The sequence below is a fragment of the Trachurus japonicus genome, chromosome 13, assembly GCF_045865225.1.
Source record: "Trachurus japonicus isolate A0001 chromosome 13, Traja_1.0".
Taxonomy (NCBI): Eukaryota; Metazoa; Chordata; class Actinopteri; order Carangiformes; family Carangidae; genus Trachurus; species Trachurus japonicus.
Window position 1 is genome coordinate 27,232,698 of NC_140919.1, and position 22,935 is coordinate 27,255,632.

Sequence of the window (22,935 nt, forward strand, 5' to 3'; positions counted from 1 at the left end):
TCTTGCGTGTGGAAAGCTGGTGTTGTGCTGAGAAGTGCCTGCTTGCCAAGCTCTGCATGCTGCTCGCGGCAAGCCACTTCTCGACACAACACCGGCAATCCTACAGAGAGCCACGGTGCAGCCCTGGCATTACACGAGGTTCACACAGACATTCACATACACGGGAGATTTCCTGATAGCCGATAGCAAAGACGGTAGCGATCATAGCCGGCAACAGCCAGCAATAGAGCAGCCATGTTTAAACGATCATGTGACCGCCGCTCACAGCCGCTTTACTGCTCGGCGTCCGAAGCCACAGACACACAGACACACACAGATGGTATCGTTGTAAAGGCTGAAGTGTCCCGCTTTCATTTTAAAAAAATTACATCGCTCTCATTGTCCATTCCGGAAATAGACCCGAAAGAGTAGCTACAACAATACGGATCTCAGTTTTCTGACCGGAGGGTCAAGATTCTGAAAAATCTTAATGTGTGTGTGGTGAGCTGTGTTTGGAATATCACAGCACACCACACACAATACGATCAAAACTGTTCAATCACAGATTTTTTATCTTCATGTGTGGAGTCTTTCACAGATAAAAAAAAATTTGTTGAAATTTAGAGAATCTTTATGTGTGTACCAGGCTTTAGGATCTGTGAAATACATGAGTGTTGATGACTTCACTACTTCAATGTAGAGGAATGCTTTTGTGTCCACATCATAGACTGAAGTCTATGGGTGGGAATTGAGAACTGGTTCCTCTTCAGAACTGGTTCCCACGTGATCATTTCCTTGGGATTGTGTGCGTGCATGCTTAATGATTCTGCTAATCGATTTAGCTTTTTTTTCTCCTTTGCAAATGTGCATGTTTCTAACCCAAACAACACATGCCATGTTCAGGTCAGAACGAAGGCAAACACGGCGTCGAGACAGAAGAGCTCTAAAGTGTCAGGGTAGATGTGATGTGACAAAAAATATTCTGATTTATAAAACACTGCATACACACACTTGCAAGTAAAGTGCCTGCAAGGCACATACATACTGTAGATAGTAAGGAATATACACACTTGTGTTTAGCTGGGTACTAAAACATCAAAAAATCATTAGGAAGCAACCCAAATGTGTAACAAATTAATCACTGAATCAGATTGCCATTCTACTATTTGTTTTCAAAATAAATTTGATTAGAATTAGATTTATTGTGTACCTCCCACTTAACTCATTGAGTGCCATTGACGTACATATACGTCAAACGCAGTTTTCTGCGGCTGGTAAATGGGGACGCTGTCGCCCACACTGTGAGTAATTTTGGGGCTTCTGGGATGTGTAGAACGAATGAGACTGTAGATCAGAGCAAGAAGTGAAGAAGAAGGAGAAGACGAGTGCGATCGCTACGGAGATAAAAAAGTTGGAAAAAGTTTAGATTTCTCGAGAAAAACGACGGGCAGAGCCTGGAACAAGTGTAACGTGGAGCTGTGATGAAAAATTTATCTTACGGATGATCACTTTTGCTTATTTCTTTCTTATTCATACATGATAGAGTGTGTATTTCACTTCATGCTAACTAAGTGGGCACTTGTATCATTATGCACCAACCAACAGTGGACCCCTGTCATTCCATACAAACCAAGTGTGGACCTTTTTTTCTGCAATGCAAAAACAATAAGTAAAATGCATCCCTATTAATATAGATATAGAATGCAAATACATTAAAATTGATTGAAACCATGTGCTGTTAAAAAGTAGAAGAGTGACAATAGGTGGCCACCACAGAGCTTCATCTATATGGGATATTAGGTGACTACAGAATAACACTTTGTGGCTCTGGGCCATCAGACCATGTTGAATCCTGAGTTTAGTTATTTAAAGTAGTTTTCCCATGACAACAATGCAGTCAAGGAGTATGAAACTTCATTAAGTCAAAAACTTGACAGACTGTAGAAAGGTGTGTTGCAGTGGTATATCATATTACTTAGTGAGGTTAATCCATCCTCTAGAAGAATTATCCCTTGTATCTCAGACAAACTGATGACCCCCCAGCTCCTCCTTTATTTTCCCATACATGTTTTATTGTTGATCCATAAATGTCAATAACTGAAATATTCCCTTAAGTATCATGATAGGTTGCCATTGAGTTTTCACAGTACATCCCATGTTTTAAAAAAACTGCAATGACAACTTCACCAGTGCTACTTTAGTTTAAATATGTGTGTTTGCATGTGTTTGTGCATGTGTGTTGTGTGTATTAATAGTTACAAATGTTTGTATTAAATCTAGATTTAAAATGTATCTTAAAACTTAGCAATTTCCTCTCATTTCTGCTTATCCACCCATGCTGGAGTGTGTATGTCGCTCCGTGCTATCTCAGTGGGAGCTTGTGTCATTATGCCCCAACCAACAGTGGACCCCTGTCATTCCATATAAACCAAGTGTGGACCTTTTTCTGTAATGTAAAACAGTAAATAAAATACATCCTCATAAATACAGATTCATTATGCAAGTACATTAAATGTGACCTAAAACCCTGAGTTTTAATTCAAATATTTTTCCTATAACAACAATGCAGTCAAGGTGTATAAAACTCTTGTAGGGGAAAAATTAATAGACTGTAGATATGTGTGTTGCAGTAGTACACCCTACATTTAAAAATAATTACAACATTATTGGTGCTACTTTATTAGAAATGTTTGTGTTGGGTTTTGATGAAAAATTTCTCTTACGGATGATCACTTTTGCTTATTTCTTTCTTATTCATACATGATGGAGTGTGTATTTCACTTCATGCTAACTAAGTGGGCACTTGTATCATTATGCACCAACCAACAGTGGACCCCTGTCATTCCATATAAACCAAGTGTGGACCTTTTTCTGTAATGTAAAACAGTAAATAAAATACATCCTCATAAATACAGATTCATGATGCAAGTACATTAAATGTGACCTAAAACCCTTGGTTTAATTCAAATATTTTTCCTATAACAACAATGCAGTAAAGGAGTATAAAACTCTTGTAGGGGAAAAATTAATAGACTGTAGAAATGTGTGTTGCAGTAGTGCACCCTACATTTAAAAATAATGACAACATTATTGGTGCTACTTTATTAGAAATGTTTGTGTTAAGTTTTGATGAAAAACATTATCTTAAGAATGATAATTTTTGCTTATTTATTTCTTATTCAAACATATTACATATTAATGTATTTCCTATTACTGTAATTGGTTGAAACCAGATGTATGGAGCATTTTGACTATTTAAAATTGAGATGATAGTAGGTCCCCTCTTGGACTGCTAAGAATGACAGAGGCAACACATTTATGGATGAGTAAAGACAGACAAGCAAATTATCTTTGTTAAGAAAAAAGGAATTCATTCATTAAAGCTGGTTTTAAGTAAATGATGTTGCTTATACTGCAGAACTTGATATTAGTGCATGCAGCCATGTTACTTCTGAATTGCATGCAATTCAATAAAAAAATATTTACTCTCAAATGTGGCCATGATTATATATATATATATATATATATATATATATATATATATATATATATATAATTTGTATTACAGAGACTTTAAAATAAGTAATGATAACTCTCAAGTTATATTATCCATTCTTGAAAGAAACTGAGAAAGTCATTGTTGTAAACAAAGACTCATTAGGTGAATGGGTCGTTAGGTGAATGAATGGGTGCAGACAGCTCCACTGCAGTATGTGGAGGTCCACTCTTTGATAGGTAAATGTCGCTCAGAGATCCAAGTCCCCTCTTGGCAATTTCTTTAAAAATAATTAAAAGTCACATTTTCAGTAATATTATGGTAAAACACCTTAAAAGTCAATTTTATATTCCATTTTTGGTTTTTCAAAATAAGCAGAAACATAAGACCCCTCTTGGCAGCTTGGCCTGACAGGTCCCCTCTTACCCCTATTGGTGTGTATGTGTGTGTGTGTGTGTGTGTGTGTGTGTGTGTGTGTGTGTGTGTGTGTGTGTGTGTGTGTGTGTGTGTGTGTGTGTGTGTGTGTGTGTGTGTGTGTGTGTGTGTGTGTGTGTGTGTGTGTGTGTGTGTGTGTGTTCTTGTACATACTACATTGTGAGGACCGGCGAGAGTTTTTAACCAACACTGTGAGGACACTTTTGGGATGTGAGGACATTTTGGCCGGTCCTCACTTTGTCAAGCTTTAAATTAGCTCTAAATGCTATAAATAAGCTCCCCTCTGTTTTTCACAGAGGGTCCTCAGTTTGATAGTAAGTTAAGAATTTTTCGCCAGAATTTCACACACTTTTTGCTCTCTGCTCCGCCTACTGGTGAAATTTGGTACTGCACCCAAATATTCACCAAACGCTTAGGCATATAGGACTAATCTCCTGCTGCTGTACTAAGACATTACTAGAAATCATGTTTGTTTTGTTTTGCATGGCCATTTATGATTTTTTGAAAATTGTTTTAATTAATTCAATGGATAATTATTGAATTTGTGCTATGACAATATTTTTCCATGTGATTTGTTTAAATTTAAAAGGATTAACATTTAAAATGTTATTATTATTATTATTATTATTAATAATAATAATAATAATAATAATAAGCAAATTAAGGCTAAGTGCTGTCCAAAACCCACTGTCATATTTGTGAAACTTTTATTGTCGTTTAGACTTCATTTTACATGGTCCAGATCCAAAACTACTCTACTTAGACAAGACAGATCATTAGTTACATTACTAGATCATGACAGAAGCTGGAGACCTACCAATTTTTAGTTATATAAAACCTTTATTCTATTTATGAAAATGCAATAAAGAGACATTTTGCTGTTTTTCTTTTTCCACGTCTAGACCATTCATGTCCGAAATAGTGAAAGCTTTTTTTCTAGTTTTATAGTTCAGTAAGAACAGTTTTCTGTTTGACACGTAGACCACGTTGGACCAGGTCCATATCCAAAATCACCATACAGAGGCAACTAGTACCTAGTACTAGATTAAATACTGTCTTTTTGGACAAATCATCTTCTTGCATGAGCACTACTGGTCTATGTGGTCTACATCTGGGGGAAAAAACAATTAAAATGTCTTTTTTTTTTCATTATCATAAATAAAGCACAGTGGTGGTGAGGCATTCCTTACTTTTACAATGTATGGCGTGCCATCACAACAGATGAGCAACAATGAGAGGACCACTGTTTGTTACCCTACAGTTTCCCCTCTACATCAGAGGCTGTGGACCAGAAGCCATCCTCAATGTCATCCATGACTCTACCTGCTGCATGCGGAAACTAATGACTTTTTTTTTTAAAGAGGGCAGTTAATGGCTCATTATAGTTAGGCCTATCTTCCAGTCGCCTTTAAAGCAGATATCAGGTGAATGTTTTTGTTAATATAAGTCCTAAATAGTCCTATTTTCTGTCAGCATCACTTCCATAGAGTGTTTGGTCTCTCCGTCACTCTGCTCTGCTGTAAACCAGGAGAAAACTTTCCTTGTAGGATACAAGTGTTATCCAATGAGGAGAGAGAACGGCATGAAGGGCTGTGTGTGCAGCCAAGGGATGCGCATGAATGTGGTGACGTAGGGACGAGGACCAATAGATGCCTGACGAGGGCGGGGGCTGCTAACTCATGGTGCGTTCAAGGAAACTCGTAACTTGTGTTTTTCCTTCCTGTGAAGTCATACCAGTTCGATCTGGTACGAGTTCACGGGTCGGAAGTTACGAGTGGCCGTTATAGTGACTTTCACAGGCAACAGGACGGTAAAAACACGAGCTACGGGTTGGAACGCTACAAAGTCGTAACAAAGCTGTAACTTACGGTTTCAAAAGCCTGGAACGCAGCATTAGACAAAACCACCGGATCGCTGATATCTGTTTTAATATGTGAAGTGGTCTGACTTCAGGAAAATGTTGATAATTCACGGTTTTATAATGATTATTCATTTTAATAGTTTTGGCTGATACAAAGACATGACATGGCCATAAATATGTGGCAAGGAAAATTTGATATTTTATCTTTTTCAATCATTACCTAGTTGAGTACTATATTCTTTATTTATTAATATAATATAAATACTTAAAGATTCCCTAAACCAAAAATCGTCTTTTTAAAATAATTAACATGTCAATTTAGTGTATGGGCTCTGCTACAAGGCATTTCAGGAGCAAAATTGCTAATCCACGCAATAACTGAGCATTTTAGACTTGAAAATGCAGTTTTAGTACCAGAGTCTGAAAAAACTGAATTCAATTTTTCAAATTGGAGTCCGTTTTCGTGCGTCACGAAACTATAGCAACCAATCCCGTTGATTTCCCCCCCATCTCATTATATAAATTACCCACAGGGTGTAAAGCTGGAGTAACGTACGTTAAACAGCGATGACGGCGACGTTGCTCTGTGCTCGGTGAGGAGCGGTTAAGGACGGTGATACCAGCCTGTTACCAGTAGCTCAGAGACTGTGGGCGTGGCCTCTGGATGCGAGCACCTAAAGAACTTTATAATTCACAGCAGCGGCGGCTCAGGAGCTCATGCCGCTGTTTGTTGTAGTAATTCACCGCGATAGCGGCACTTCACTCCTACATAACAGCTGGATGCACCACAAAATTATGTGTGGCAGCGGTGGCAATGTGGTAATGTCGCTGACTTATAATCTGTAGACTTGGGTTCGAATCCTGTGATCCATTTTCTTTCTCTGTCTTTAAACTTCATTCACTTTTCGGTTTACATTCAAATTTGCATTTTAATACAAAGACTCCCCAGAGGAAACACAAGCTTGCACTTGAAACCTGACGTGAGCTTCGTGTTTTCAAATCACCTGTCTGTCTTCCTTGCCCCTGACGCATTGACGCGGGGGGGGGGGGGGCAGCCAATGAGTGCTCGCGGCAGCGCCGCTGCTCGTTGAATACAGCTGTAATAACGTGATTTCAGGTCCTGAAACATTTGTAATATCTCTGGAAAAAGTCACTAGATTTGTCGCTAGTCGCTTTTTACAAAAGAAGTCGCCAAGAGGGTTTGGAAAGTCGCCAGTTGGCAACACTGCGCGCACCGCCGTTACCTAGCAACCCTGACCAAGCAAATCATGCATATTAATAAGATGTGAATTTTTCAATGAGGGAGAAATATGGACGTGTTGTTAGTGTCTTTGGAGATTTATTTTAAACAACTTTTTTTTATCAAAAAATAGTCATAGCAGAGCATTTTTACACATTTTTTTACATGCACATCATGCCCATGACAATGGGACTTGAGCTTTCATTAGTTTTCACAGCACAAACAACATGATTTAAAGTCAACAGTGAACATTACGGCCCTTTCCTGTATGTCATTCCCCCCTCTCTCTGCCTCCCATTTCCTTTCACACTCTGAACTGTCCTATCAAATAAAGGTATGAAAAGCCAAAAATACTGTATATAGGCTACTTAAAAAAAAAAGACAGACGACAGTCGCCATGGTGGGGATCGGCCCACATAATAGGTGCCAGGGGTCTGCTGCACTTGACTCGTCTTGAAACACAAACCAAGGAGTCCGAAGGGACAGTGTTGTTGTGTGTCCTTGAGAGGAACAAGAACGACAAACACACGGTGACCTTTGACACGTCTGAGGGTCGCACGGAACTCCACACAGTTGATGGGCCTCACTTCCTGATACACAAACTCAAATGTCTGCCTCCTAGCTTAAAGCGTTAGTGAATTATTTGGTGTAGATTTGAATCAGCTGTTCTAAACCCTCTCACGCCTTCTCTATTTCCCACTTGCGCTGGTTGGAGGGACGGAGGTGGGAAAGAGGAGGATTTGCAGTAGGGTGCGTGGTGGACGAAAATTGCAAAGTGTGCCTAAACACGACAGAGACTGGGAGAGAGCTACGAAATTAGAGCCCTTAATGTGAAAAAGAAAATATATCTAAAGGCATAAAAAGTGATGCACTTTTTTTTTAATTTAGACTTTATCCAGTTAAAGGAATTGTGTGAAAATATGTTTGTGTTTTATGGTCAAACGTCTTCAGTAAGGCAAAATACTGAAAGGGTTAACAGGGTTTTAGTGAGGTGCTGGAGAAGCAGAAGCAGGACTGGGGCTCTGCTAATTAACGACCCATCAACTCAGCAGCCAGAGCACTCTGTGCAAGGTGAAGAGTTCACCGGCTGAGTGACACTGGCTGCCTCTCACCTGTTAAAGAGACAGATGGAGAAATTTAAAAGACTGCAATTTCATTATATAAAAACAATGATGGAGGCTCATATTAATTCAAAGGACTATGAAATTTTGATTTGGAAATTTTCAGGAAATGTAAAGTATTGATGCATTTTCTTCCTCCATCTGATTCAAATTTACCCATCCTAATACAGCTCCTGAAGAACGGTTCAGCTAGAGAGATGGCTGAGGTCTAATTTTCTTAGATTCTAAGAGTTATATGCTAAGAGTGCAAGGAGGAGGAAAATCAATATACAGATCATCTTTACAGTATATGGAACTGTACAGGACAGATAACTATCCCTCAAGATTTTCTCCTCAATAACACAAAATTTTATTTACTCTGGGAATCTCATTTGAGACTTTTGCTGAAAGTATATCAGACAGACAGAATAGTGAACTCAAACAGTATGTCACAAAAGAACATCAGAGAAAGTTACAGATACCGGAATTAACTTTAACAGAGGTTTATCATATCATGTAGCTCGTGTTATGGTGGTGGAGCACTACAAGTGGGTCCACAGTCTCCAAGAGATAATAACAGACTGAGATCTGGAAAGTCTGTAGCTACAGAGTTAATTCATGTTATTTTTCATATTTATTAAATCATAATTTCCACATCATCTTTGATTGCCAGTTTTGTAAGCAGGGTTTCCACCGAATCAACTGCCTTTTTTTTTTTTTTTTTTACACACCGCAACATATGGTTCACGTCATAACTTCATATTTTGGCCATTCAAGCTTCCATAGTCCATAGTTCACTTGTTTGTTTGATAGTTCAAAGACTTTTGGTTAAGTAGCCATGGATAGCTACCCCGCCGTCATTGCGGCCATCGCCGGCCATCGCTGGCCAAGTGTGTTCTGTTTCCTCATGATAACAAGATAAATCTTATTTTAAGAAGAAAAGTTTTGTTATCCTGAGAGAGCAATATGCACACATCTTGTCACCTTTGATTTTAGGGAATTTCCATCTGTCATTTGAAGGGTTAAAATCCTGTTTATGATGATGGAGATTATTTTATGATCAAGACTGAATGTGGGAAAAAAAATATAAAAAAAATACACTCATTATATTTTTATTCATATTTATGAATATGTACACAAAATGTATATGAGGGTTTTTTGAGAATGCACTTGTTGGAACTGTGAAAATATGTTCAGGTGTTAGGGTCAGCCTTCATCAGAAAGGCAGAGCAGTAACAGAGTTGTTGAGAGCTGCTGGAGAAGCAGAAGCTGGGGCCTCTGCTAATTAATGGCCCATCAACAGCAGCCAATCAGAGCGCAAGGTGAAAAGTTCAAATCGGTCCTCACTCTGATGGTTAAAAACTTTTTTCCTGAAACTTTGTTTTTCACACAATCTGAACGAATGTATAGTTTGTTGGTTCCCCCTAGTGTTCAGACATATGTTTCCTGTGTTGACATGAGGTCTAGAAATGCCGGTCCTCACTTTGCAGGAAATTCACTCGGTCCTCACTATGCAGCAAGTACAAGAATGTGTGTGTGTGTGTGTGTGTGTGTGTGTGTGTGTGTGTGTGTGTGTGTGTGTGTGTGTGTGTGTGTGTGTGTGTGTGTGTGTTGTAAGGTAGAGGGGTGGGATTGTAGTGGTGGTTGGGGGTGGATGGAAGGATGAGGCTGGAGATATTACTGTAGATGGATGGATGGATAGTGAGGGAGGAGGAGAAGGAGGTGGATGGATGTTGTGCCAGGTTTTAATACAAAGACTAATACTCTGGCTGGGAAAACCTGACAGGTCAATTACCAGCATACACGCACAAGCGCACACACACACACACACACACACACACACACACACACTGCACAAGTGTAGAGAGCCACCATTACGTAATCAAGCATTCAGTGTTCAGGATCTTGAAAACCAGCAGTGCTGAAACGGTTCTGAACTTCAGTTACACTGAATCAGAGCTGATCCTCAGCCTCTGCTGCTGCTGCTGGGACAAATTCATTTCACCTTTCATTTAACATGAATGGAAAGATGTCTGTGAACATAACTTCTGTCTTATCTGGGTGGCAATTAATGATTATTTTGATTATCAAATCATTTACCAAGTATTTTCTGCATAAGTCACCAGTAATATTTATTGAATACAGTTACTGTAAATAACTGGAAAATGTGATGCATATTTCATGTGTTGTTTAAGGAATAGTCAAAGTTTAAATTTACGTTGAATATCAGATTTATGCAGTTGTATGCAAGAGTTGCAAACACTGCAAAAGCGACACAGTGGTATTTAGAACTAGTTATGAAAGTTGCTGTTAAAATTCATGTAATCTTTAATGGATTTGAGGAGTTGATGTTGCACATACAGTGGCGGCCTATACAGTAGGTTGAAAGAGTTTTTTTGATGCCCAAGTTCTAGAGGATCATGGTTCTTGTAGTATTCCATAGTCCTATTGGGTTAAATGTTCTTATTTGAGTTATGAAAGACTCCCGTGTCTCAGGGATTAAATTATTCCTTGAGTTCTTGGTATGTAAGAGATTCAATAATTTTGGTTTCTGGTTCTGATGTTCAATGAAGGTGGCTAAGATATATCAATAGGGTTTTCAGGTGATCATAATGTCAAGTTTCATTAAAATATTTTCACTTTTTGTTTGTGGTCTTTTGGGAGTTTGATTCTGTCTGATTTCTTTGATAGGAGTTTCAGTGACGGGTTAGGAGGATCTCTAGATGTCTTGGCATCTTGGATCCTAAAAAGGAGCAGTTTTATTGATCCTTTGGCTGATTTGATTGTCTTTCCAAGGTATTAAAAATTGTTTGAGGTTTTCAGAGTGGATCTGTGAGGACATTTCTGTAGAAGGGATTATAATCATGCAGTTACAACCTTTGGTATAGGATCTTTTAGGATAATGAGGATCCAAAGGGATCTTTGAAGAGGCAGTTGGGGGGTTATTCAACTTAAGGGATGCTTCATCCTCCTTAGTTCCCGTATGTAGATTTTTATTTTTTATTTTATTCTTTTAGATTTCTAATCGGTGACCTTTTAGGTTCCCTCATCTCATCTGAAACAATGGAGGAGACTGTCACTGAAGAGCTCATTAGTCATCACTATTCTGATGCACAATGAACACTCATCCTCTTTATCCCCCATCTAATTAACTCATCTATTATAAATGAGGACCTGGATGAGTGTCTCTGTGATTTGAGTGATTGATTGATCGATTGAGTGAAGACTGAGGACTTAAGTCAGTGCTGAAATCATTAGTCAGTATTGCAATCTAAGCTCATTTTGATTGATTGATTGTAATGTGAAAATGTACAGTTTCCCTTTTATAATATGGTGGACAGTTAGAAATGTTTCCGGAGACCGGTTCAAGGTTCAAGGAAGTTCAAGAAAAGCATAATCATCCCCGAGGGGCAATTTGTATTACAGCCAGCAGTGTCGCACACAACCATCAAGACACATACAATATCACAGTCAATCTTTGGAGACATTGCATTAAATCATATCATTGTTATGCAAATGATAGTGAGTTGTACCTGCTGTTTCTTGTTGCAGACATCTGACAAACTTTAATTTATTCATTACTGTCATAATCTGTCAGTATGTCTTTTAAAATAGGAGGTCTGATGTTTTTCTTATCAGATTATTTAAGGAAACACCATCATGAGAAATGCTAAATCTGACATTTGCTTCTGTTTCAGAGCTTTCAGATCACAACAAAAATACATCACTGAGTGCTGGACTATTTTCAACAGGAGGTCTGTTCACATCTGTCTCACTGCTTCCAATGTCTCTGTTTTTGCACTGCAGTTTGTTCTACATTTAAGAAATTAAAAAGGAGAAACAGTTAAGTGTTTGATGAGCAAATCAGATGAGTTTCAGTGTGCTAATGGAACAGCTACTGTCTCTGCTTTCTTCCTTTAATGAGATGGAAGTCTAACAGCATAATTTGTTTAACGAGGCCAGTTAACGATTACATCCACTGAGCTCTGTTTTATTCTCACATAAAACAATCGGAGCAGGAGCAGGAGCCTGGACTCACACTATAATCATGCCCATACTGTTTACACTTTAAGCCTTCATTTTTACACCCGTAGTGCACCTTACAATTATCATGTATTAATATATACTTTGACCACTTTGCTGTAATTGTATACGTTGTTTGCATTGTCAAAAACTGCACATGAACACATTTACTGTGCACATTCATAACTGAAGGAATACTCAGCTGAAAGCTGAAAACTCTGTGAACGTGGCATAGTGATTGTTCACAGGAAACAGGAAGTCTGCTTTACATCTGCCCTCAGTTATTATGTTATTTTTTTATTTTGGACAATCTGCCCAAATCCTGACACACGCACTCTCTCTTGCTCTTTCTCTGTCTCTGTCTCTCTGTCTCTCTCACAGAGCCCATGTGTTATGACTGGGGGGAGTCCAGAGAAGGGGCGGTCTCAGTCCTAGAGGGACAGGCTGGTTGGCTCTCCTGTCCTCTTTTCTCTCATCCCTCTGTCTATAACTACACATCCACCCAGAGTGCTGGACACAACCTCTTCTGGTACCGCCTCCCCGAGGGCCACGACCTGGAGCAGCCAATCATGTACAGGTGCAGCTGCAAGAAGTTCATCCTACTGTCTCTTTTTATACCAGAGTTGTACATGTAAAATGAAGGACGAGTAAACGCTTTGTCTCTTCAGCAGCTTCATCACAGGTCTACAAGGGCAGTGATGAGTGAGAATGAAACTATGAATTAATAAGTGTATATGAAAAAAATATAATATTTTTGACACAATATATAAATATAATATGTTGGAGGTGTTTCACCTTTCCATCATTTTATTTATTCAGAACGAGTCAGTTCTTGTTGCTCCATTCACTAAAGACCATTGTCATTGTCAGATCCCTATTCTTCTCTTCCTGTCTGTTCCTGATACACACCACAGTAGCTGTTTCATCGCAGTATTTCAGGATGTGGCGAGACTCAGAGTTGTATTTAAAGTTTGCTGTATACAGAGTGAACAGGAACAGAACCAGAACAGTCCCCTGTAGAGTCCCAGAGCTTCTCATCACGCTCACTCAGACACAGTTACCCAGCCTGACGTTCGGCGGTCGTCTTGTCAGGTAATCCACAAGTGATGTTAGTTGCACCTGAAAAATAAAAGAACTTAATTGTCAAGTAACCTCCTGGCTCATCCACATCGTCAAGAAGCCAAGAAATCAATATAGTCTGCGGTGCAGCCAACCGTTCTGTCAAGGTCAGTGTTGTTGCTGTTTTCATTTTCCTGTGTCTACAGCAGCACATTGAGTCTGTGGTGGTTGCAGCCTGCCTCAATCCACATGGTTTATAGAAAGGCTGGAGAAAAGCCTGGTTATGATCTCATTCGTCAAGTGGTGGTAGAGCTCAGGCAGTGTAAACCTCGTTGATGTTTGTACAAAACATTTCAAGTGTTGTATTTTTTCTCAACAAACTGAGTGAAGCCAGTCAGGTGAGAGGTGACATCGTAAAAATGCCTCAATATCTGGATGCTTGGTCTGAACTCTTGCAGTGAGCATGTGTGCATGCCACTCAGACTAAATGAGACACTTTGAGAGTAACTGAAGGATGAAGTGCTCTGTAACGATTTCCCTTCCAGAGAGGATGTATGTTGTTTTGGAGGGGAGCAGCGTGATTAGTGTCACTGAGGACATTAGATTTTGTTCTAATGTCGTTGTAATTGAATCGGATCTGATTTACATTTGTTCAGGCTCTAATGAATGATGATGACTCTCCCCTGCAGCTCGCGTCTCAGTAAAGACAGAGAGAGGCTGTGGCTGCAGCCGGCCGTGGCTGAGGACACTGGACAGTACATCTGTATGTTACGGTGAGAAACTGCACTCCCTCAAATCACCACGCTCTTTGTTTTCTGACAGAAGCTTCATCTGAATTAACAGATATCTATAATTAGCAACATTTGATTAGAAGGAGACTGAATGGCTCTGAATTAAAAGTTTTCTTTAGATTATTAGATAAAATGCTCAGATTCTTAGCAAGGTTTTATGCGTTGTGTGGGTTACATTTAGTTTCAGGATATAGCCAGCTGTGTCTGTGATGTGTTTCTAAGCACATCAGATAGCTAAAGCTAAAAAAAAGAAAAGGACTGCAACATTCAAACATCTGAAAAACAAGCCTTCAGGAAGAAAATCCTTATGTTGAAGGTTGTCATTTGGTCTCACATCAGCGACTCAGAGGTCGGACCCTCAGATCCTCCAGATAAAACCTGCTGCTCTCTCAGTTTCGATCCTCCGGCTCTTAATCAGCTAAAGTGGCTCTGAGAGCATCTTAAAGATCTGCTGCTGCTGTTCAGCTCAGGATAACAGAAATGGAGCTTCAGGGCTCAGATCTGACCCGTCAGCTGGACCCGGTCCAGACCTGCATGTGACACTCAACAGGATCAGTTCATTTACTAAGAGGGGGTCTGCAGTTCACAGGGCTGAGAGGATGAGGCAGAGCGAGGGGGTGGACCACTAAGGTCTGGTCAAAACCTAATAAGTTCTAGTCTGATGTTGGATTCTGATTGGTCCTGATTTACCATAGAAAAAAATATGCTCCCATTGTCCTCCAATCAAAATGCTGAGAATTGCTGACACAGAGTGTTGTGTTTGTGTGTCAAAGTGCAGACAAATAGGTGTGTGTGTGTGCTTGTGTAAGATCTTCAGCATCAGTTGTGCAGTCTAATGTATGGTTAAAAACAAAGATCATTTCTTGTTGATTATTCATCCAATTATTTAATAAATTAATTGTTGTTCAATCTATCAAATGTTCAAAAACACCACACAGTTACACGTCTAGACTCTAAATACTTGTAGAGAAGCTACAAGATGTTGAATTTTGAGCATTATGCATCTCAACCCCAGTGATCTGAGGGATTGAACACACACACACAGTTTGTATGGACAAACCTGAGTAAGTGTTATCATTACCAGTCAGATACTGACTGGAAGCCCGTAATCGACTCAGTCTCACACACACGCACACATGTGCGCCAATCAGCAGCATATCAGTAATAGATGGAGATAAGTCTTTGCCAAGAAGTGCATTACTGCTCGAGCAGAGTGTGCTTTGACGTTCTGTGGTAGAAGATGTGCAACACACAGCAGATATCTGAGTTCATTAATCTGCTGCTCTTGGTGTTAACGCAACTACAGCATCATGGTACACAGACCTGGAGGAAGATCAAAGCTGTCTGCCCAATCTGATCTAGTTTGAGCTTCCTTTGTGGTCATTTGTCACATCGTTGTTCCTCTGTCATTGAGGGCACCCACACAAAAAGACTATTCAGAGTAGAGACAGGTGTCTGTCCCAAAAAACAAGCCTCACGCTCACTGAAGACGTGACCTGGTTTTGTGGTTTTTAATTGTCCTACTTTATTTTTTCTTCAGTTTTTTTTTCTGCACCAGAGATGAACTCAAAGGTCTAAGTCAACCACAAGTCCCAGAGAGCAATGTCATCAAATCAGAAGAGGAGAGAGGATCAGTTATGTTCAAATGTCTCCTCTCTCTGTCTCACAGCAACAAATCGTCCTGCAGTAAGATCGCCATGCGTCTGAAGGTGGTGAAACTTGATGATGTGGCCCGTGAGCCCAGCTGCCAGGCTCCAGTTGCCGTGGTGACTATGGATATGATCATCCCGCTGCAGGAGGGGAAGACCCTGGAATGTCCCAACATACAAGATGCCACCAAGATGGCTGACGCTGACACTCAGCCAAGTGTCACCTGGTACCACGTGAGAACAGACGGCATGGTAATGCAACTGTCTGTCTGTCTGTCTGTCTGTCTGTCTGTCTGTCTGTCTGTCTGTCTGTCTGTCTCTCTGTCTCTCTCTCTCTCTCTGTCCGTCTGACCTGTCTGTCTTGTCTCCCTCTCCTTGTGTCTCAGAGGTGTTACGAGTACCCTTTCTGGAACACAGACCGGACGAAGAAAGGAACCAGTCTTCAGTTCTACGTCATGACAGAACTATACCAGGGTGTATATGTGTGTACAGTCAGCTACCTGAGGAGAGGCACAAAACTCAACTTCACCAGGAGCATCAACGTCACTGCAGTCAGTAAGACAGCCACACTGCCACTCACTACACCACCGTTACCACTGCTGCTACCATTGTACTGGGGAGAATATGACTGTGCCGTGTTTCTCTCTGTCAGATCCATCCAAGCTGCCCAAGGAGCCCACCATCCTCTACCCGACTCTTCACCAGGTCTTCACTGTCAAACAGGGTAGGTCAACTACGTCAACTGTCAGACAATGAAACAAAATCAAATCCAACAAGCCTTTTAGTTTAAGCATGTGTCGTGAGACCAAGAGAGCACCCAGTGGTGATTTAGAAATATCCACCAAGACTGAAAGCTTGAATATGCACTTGTATTATAAGGATGATAAGGATATTTAAGTTCCTTTACTTAACCACTTCCAGATGTTATGGGATGACACTGGTGAAGGTTTTCTAACAGGTCTGAGCTCTTTGAAGTGACACTTTTGTGCAGCCACAGCAACATTATGAACTGATTATGTCTGATTGGCTGCCCACTTGTGTCCCACCTGACTGTGTCATGCATCATGGGGGACTCCTGTGCTGTATGTATATGAGGCTGCAGACACATCGATCAGTGCAGATGACACTCAGGGGTTGTTGTTGTTGAAGGATGCGGTTGTCACGGTGATAGAGTGTTACAGCAGAATCGGTCACTGCGGTAATTTGCCATCGATCAGAAGTGGTCAGAAAGAAAACCGCGGTCATACATAGCAGAGGCGGCTGCCAGTGCAGTGATACTGCAGGGATAACAGAATGATTCAACACATCCATGTCCTCTCTTAAAGTAATTCTACTGTCCAGTCCTGTTGCTATGACCTCTCAGACAAGTGTTTCTGTCCTCAGACAAATCAGGTTGTGACCATCACATAATATGTACTGGTTAGAATAAATACTTCCCAGAATTCTCCATGTGTCGCATACTCCTGAACATTGACTTCAAATATGAGATATACATTCACATAAGGCTCTGAGGAGTTCCAGTGCTCTTCTCTTTCTATAGCTCTTTAGCCACCAAAGTCTGATCAGTTTGTCCAGGTGAAGAAGTTCCCTCAAGGTATTACTGAGATATTGTGTCTATGAGAATGGGACAGAAGAACAGCCCCCTGCTCTGACTGCTGTCTGTGTGGAGGAATAAAAGCATTGTCTCAGTCTGGGGCCACAAACTCACCCATGTTATAAATAACCTGAAACAACAAACATAAACCCAGAGGCAACCAGCCTGTATCATCACCACTGTGGTGAACAGTGGAAGCTGTCACTGCCCTCTGTTGGTCAGGTTTGTAACATAACTGGACTTCAATATTCTGTGAAGCAAATTCACAGATTTATTTACAAAAACATAATATTACAGAAATACTCCTGAGAAACTGAACTATGTGCTACTGAATTGTGGAATGAAAAGGTTAAACTGTATTTCATTGTTTCTGAGTCAGTTCTCACTGTCCAAGCATCTGTAAAGCAGCACAGAGGATCTAACACTGAGGCTTTGTGTGCTTTATGCTGCTGCTGCATTAGATTTACAATATCAAGCATGATGAAAATACTGTAGATAAGATAAAAATATATTAAACATGGAATGCCTCAAAGGATGGTACTGGTACACGTTTGGGAGTGTACAGTGTATTTCTTTGTGCAAGGCATAAGTGTCTATGTTTAGCTAAAGCTGAAATACTTGTGTGGATATTTGCTCTGTAATACACTGGCACACTGTGGATGCAACAGGAAGGTTTTTTTGTTGTTGTTTGGTCTGTCCCGTTTGTTTTTTGGCCCCCTACTCCATAATGTCATGTTTGCACCGACCTATGAGCAATGAACTAACTCTGAGGCTTCAGCAGAAATTTGACACTAAACTCAACAGCGAGGGTCGTTACCCTGGCGCTGATGCACTGACACCAGATTTATAATCCTGAACCACACAGTGTAACCACAGCTCTGCTTCCACATGAACGAGTGACTGCATGTAGAAAACCTCTCGCTTCTGATTGGCTCGTTTTCATTAAGCGACATCCCGCCTGCCAACCTGCAACAGGCCGTGACTGGAGGATAATGAGTCCTTAGCTGCAGATCTTTCCAGCATTTAGATGATGGCACAGACACACAGCTGGAAAACAGCTGGATCTTCTTGATAAATTCAACTCCGGCAGTTCAGCAGGCGTTCACATTTTCCTTTGACAGTTTAGCTAATCAGTCGAGCAGTGGCTGTTGTGACTCCGTCTCTCAGTTGCAGCAGGTACAATTCATCAGTATTGTCTTCCTCCGTCTCCTCCACCTGCAGCAGGACCCTCAGAACATAAAGCTGCCGTGTCAGTGATGGAGAGGCAGAGCGTGCTCTGCCAACAACTTCTTTTAAATTGGTTTTTCCTGAGAGCAGCTTCAACAGCTTCTACATTCACAGAGTTAATCGTCCGTACAGAATTAGTGGAGACTGCAGGAGCTCGTCCCATAAAACAGAACAAGCTGCTAACGGTGTGTAGGGACGCACCAGTCCTGTACAGACACACACACACACACACACACACACACACCATTAAAGCACACATTATGTACATGTGCGGTGAATATTACTGCTGATGAAACTGAAGAGTGTGTGAGCAGCAGGATTACAGTCACCAACGTGTGTTCACTTGATAAATATTCAAGGAAACGCGGTCTTGTTTACAGGACTTCAGGTGCAGATGCTCTTCACTGTCTCACTTCACTTCACCGTTTATTATTTGATCAGAGACAGCAGCTCCCTTCCCATTTACTGTAACACCAAAATGTCACAAGGTCATCTCATGGTAAAAAAAAAAGAAGAAACAGAAACAGAAACCACACGGCAGCTTCTTCTGTAACCACAGAGCCAGAGCTCTGATGATTCAAAACTATTTGGGTTTCCAGTACAGTGCAGACATCAGACTACTGCTCCACGTAGGGAAAAAACCATGACAACAAAGATCTAATACTGATGAAGTATTAGTTAGACTGCTGTGTGTACCTGTAAGAAGATATCATCTGTCCTGGTGTACTCTCCATGGGTTTCCATGACAACATTGCAGCAATTGCACCTGCTCAGGTGGGGTAAACTTTGACCTCTGGTGTTACTCCCACATTACATCTGATCTTCATCACAGTTTCTGTAATGCACTACAACACATGAAGCCTCAGTGTGCTGTTATTCTGTATTCTTCCTGTCAACACATCTAGTTGTCCGATTGTTAGTCTGTCGTGTCTGTGGCTCAGCTCCAAGCTCATCCGTTCCTACTGAAGGTGTGATCATAAAACATCTAGTTTGTTTGTTTTTTAATCTCCTGAAACAGTGTCTCACTGTCATTTGAATGGGACACACTGGAAGACATGGTGCACAGGTCTAACTGGGTATATTGGTTGCTCTCCCCCTCAGAAACAGATGTGCGCCTGGTGTGCAGAGCCCTGTTCCCCTACCTGGAGACCCCCTGGGAGATGTGGTGGACCGTTGATGGGAAAGCGCAGTATAAATTTCCCAACCAGCGCTTCACAATAAGCCACAGGTAGAATGAAAACATCCACCTCCAGTTTGAGATGTGGTCACCTCCTGTGTTTCACTGCTGTTTGTCTTTTTCTCTTTGCTGGAGAAAAAGACAGGAATTGCATAAGCATTATCACCAAACTGTGGTTACAGTACCACAGTAAAGGTACTTCCTGTAGTTAGAATATCACAATACTTACCCTATTGTAAAATTACTTGAGCTTAGAATTATAAGGTTCTATCTCCGTTTTGGGTAGTTCCGAGATATTGAGCATCAAAGTTCCAACTCGGCTTGTGTTTTGGTTGATAGAACCTTTTTATTTTATGAATAACTAATTAAAAAATGTTGAAAATTTAAAAATAACACCACACAGGCATTAACAGACCACTAATGGATGATATTATGCAAAAAAACTCAATTTTGAAAAAAATGGAGATAGAACCTTATAATTCTAAGCTCACGTATTGCTATTATTATTACTGATTATTACTATTACCAAAAAGTTCAAATACGTATATATACATATAAGTATAGTACCTGAGTGAATGTTGTTTACTAAACTATATTTCAACACCCCTAAAGCAAATCTCTCTCCAGATAAATAAAGTAGCCCTTCTTGCTGGTTTCTGAATCCCTAACCCCCACACCTGACTCCCAGTAAAATCTCTGATCCCTGCACTGTGGTTGACTCACAGCCCAGAGCTCCACAGGTCACCACTGACGACATCTAGGGTCAAACACACAGGATTTATTGGGCATAAATCCTCCTGCAGGTCCTGAGTGACTCAACAGTCTGTGTTTTATTTTGAAAGATATGCGGTCTGTGTGTGTGTTTGCAGCCACATCAATTATGACCTCGGGGACCGGACAGAGGAGAGTGTGCTGGTGATCCAGAACTTCCAGTCTGAGGACCTGACCAGAGAGTATAACTGCTCGGTGAGGAACGAGCGAGGCTTCGAGACCCGCAGAGCTCTGCTGGAGGAGGAGGGTGAGGAGCAAACACACACGTCAGCCTCTGATTTGTGAAGCTGGAGTCAATAAATATGTCTCCACCCTCTCTGCTGTAGTGCCACATGATACTCAGACAGTTTGGTAAATCCTCCTGTTTGTCGTCACAGATCAGCTTTGAGCTTTGATTTCCTGCTGACGTTTCACAAAAAAACAGATTATATGTATCATCATGTATCATTGTCATCATTGTCATCATTGCCATGGTCTCTGAATGTATCAGTGTCACTGCCGTCGGTGGAGTTGGGTTGTGGTCTCGGCGTGACCCTGGTCCTCATGCTGCTCCTCTTCGTGGTCTATCACGTCTTCTGGTTGGAACTGCTGCTGCTCTATCGCTCCTGGTTCGGCACCGATGAGCGACACACAGGTAAGCAGCAGGTCACACTACAACCGCTACACCTGCACCATGTCACCTGCAAGGATAACATTTTTTATGTTTTTTATTATGAGTGTGATAAAACTGGTCTTCAATGGGAACGAAGGGAATTCTGTAAACGTTGTAACATGTTCTCTCATTGCACTTTATATTTATTTATATTTTGTTGCTGCTGACAGAGTCAGGTTAAGCAGCAGGTGTAGGTTTTACTGAGTGTGAATCAGCTTTTTGTTGAATTGAGAAAGAAGCAGGAGAGGAACATCCTGTGGAGGAACTGAAACTGTCCTGGTGTTTTTGCCATGTCACCTGCACCACTTCAGTCTCAACGTTCTGGTGTTTAGTGATGATTGTTTCTGCCTGCCTGCATTCACAGCATTAGATTATTAAACATTGTACCAGTTCTTTAGCCCTTTTGGCAGATTTATTCAAACTTGGAGACACTGTGGATGGAGGAGCTGCCAGCTGAACCATTTTCACTGCGCAGTTTTATAGCGAAGCCTTTAACTCTGAAAATCAAACATCACCTCCATTGAATGCCAGTAAAATTTACCAATTGGTTGTAAAAGTTTTACCACTCGCATTTATTTTTTTGCCAAAGGTATCACAACATTGTGAGGCAATGCAGCTCCAGCAAGGCCCTGTCTGATGTTGATGCTTTCAAGGACACTTTGACATCTGAGAACTGAGTTCAAATTCAGCACATGTTCACTTGAACTCAAGGATGAGCTGATTACATTTTGGTGGTCAAAGTTCAAAGGTCACACAACACTTTTGAGCCATTATTACAGTATTAAAGAGACACAGCAATTGCTATTTAACCCTGGATAAATAGGGATGTAATCTATAACTAGTCTGAGTGGAGAAGGCAGATGTCTTTGAGGAGGTGACTGGAGTTTATATTTTGTCTTGTGGCATCAGCCGTACACTAAAATGATTTTTTAACAATCCAACATTATTTAATATAATATAGGATCCATGAACAGAGAGTCATTTCTCAGCCTCTGCTCACAGCTGCATTGTCACCTGAAGAAAACGTGAAAAGGTTGAGTGAAGATCTGTCTCCACATCAGGTTTCACTGCCTTTTGATCTTTGTAGACATAAACTGTAACGAGCAGCAGCAGCAAAGAGTCGACATGAAAACTGATGCAGGATTCAGAAAATGATTAGAGGGATCATTTGTGCAGGATTTGTGCCTATGAGGAAACAGTGCTGGTTTGATGGTTCGTATTAGGGAACACACCCTGTGGTGAAATCATTTGTTTTTTTCCATGGAAACAGTTTTTTCTGATGATGTCATATCTCTGAGGTGCTGACTTTGTTTCCTGTGCAGATAACAACGTGGAAACTTACATATCAATCATAAAACTCCAGAGTTGCACTCTGTTGATTATCTGTGTTTGTGCGTGTGTGTGATCAGATGATAAAGAGTACGACGTGTACATCTCGTACGCGAGGAACAGCGAGGAGGAGCAGTTTGTTCTGATGACGCTGCGCAGAGTCCTGGAGAATGAGCTTGGATACTCAGTGTGTATCTTTGACAGAGACAGTCTGCCAGGAGGGAGTGAGTACACACACATACTACAGCATGACACACACATGCTACATCAGACACACTGAAACGGCAGTGCACACATTTACGGCACTACATTTCATCATGATACTGCAGCACACACACTGATGCTACAACACAGTACACATACAGTACTGTACACGAACTGCACCACATGTCTGGGGTGATATGCCCAAAAGATTTCTGACAAAACTATTTGAAATAGTCAAAACCTGTATAGCAGCAGTAAAAGACAGTGCTTTAATGGAGAGGAAGGAGTAAATAAGTAAGACAATGAGTCCATGATGGAGTAAAGAGCAGCTTGTAGCAGTACTTCTGC

At 40.8% G+C, this 22,935-nt stretch overlaps 1 protein-coding gene across 2 annotated transcripts in view; it reads left to right on the forward strand.

Moving 5' to 3' along the window:
• Positions 1–22,935, forward strand: part of LOC146976122 (interleukin-1 receptor accessory protein-like) — a 40,656-nt gene that overhangs the window by 16,401 nt on the left and 1,320 nt on the right. Inside the window, exons 3-12 of one of the 2 annotated variants that reach the window (XM_085795640.1) lie at positions 11,810–11,866; positions 12,516–12,711; positions 13,883–13,966; positions 15,654–15,885; positions 16,020–16,188; positions 16,286–16,357; positions 19,556–19,682; positions 20,501–20,649; positions 20,893–21,036; positions 22,464–22,607. In XM_085795640.1, coding sequence (XP_085651766.1) covers positions 11,810–11,866; positions 12,516–12,711; positions 13,883–13,966; positions 15,654–15,885; positions 16,020–16,188; positions 16,286–16,357; positions 19,556–19,682; positions 20,501–20,649; positions 20,893–21,036; positions 22,464–22,607 — 1,374 coding nt within the window. The remainder of the gene's footprint in view (positions 1–11,809; positions 11,867–12,515; positions 12,712–13,882; positions 13,967–15,653; positions 15,886–16,019; positions 16,189–16,285; positions 16,358–19,555; positions 19,683–20,500; positions 20,650–20,892; positions 21,037–22,463; positions 22,608–22,935) is intronic. The other variant, XM_085795641.1, reaches the window with a different exon arrangement.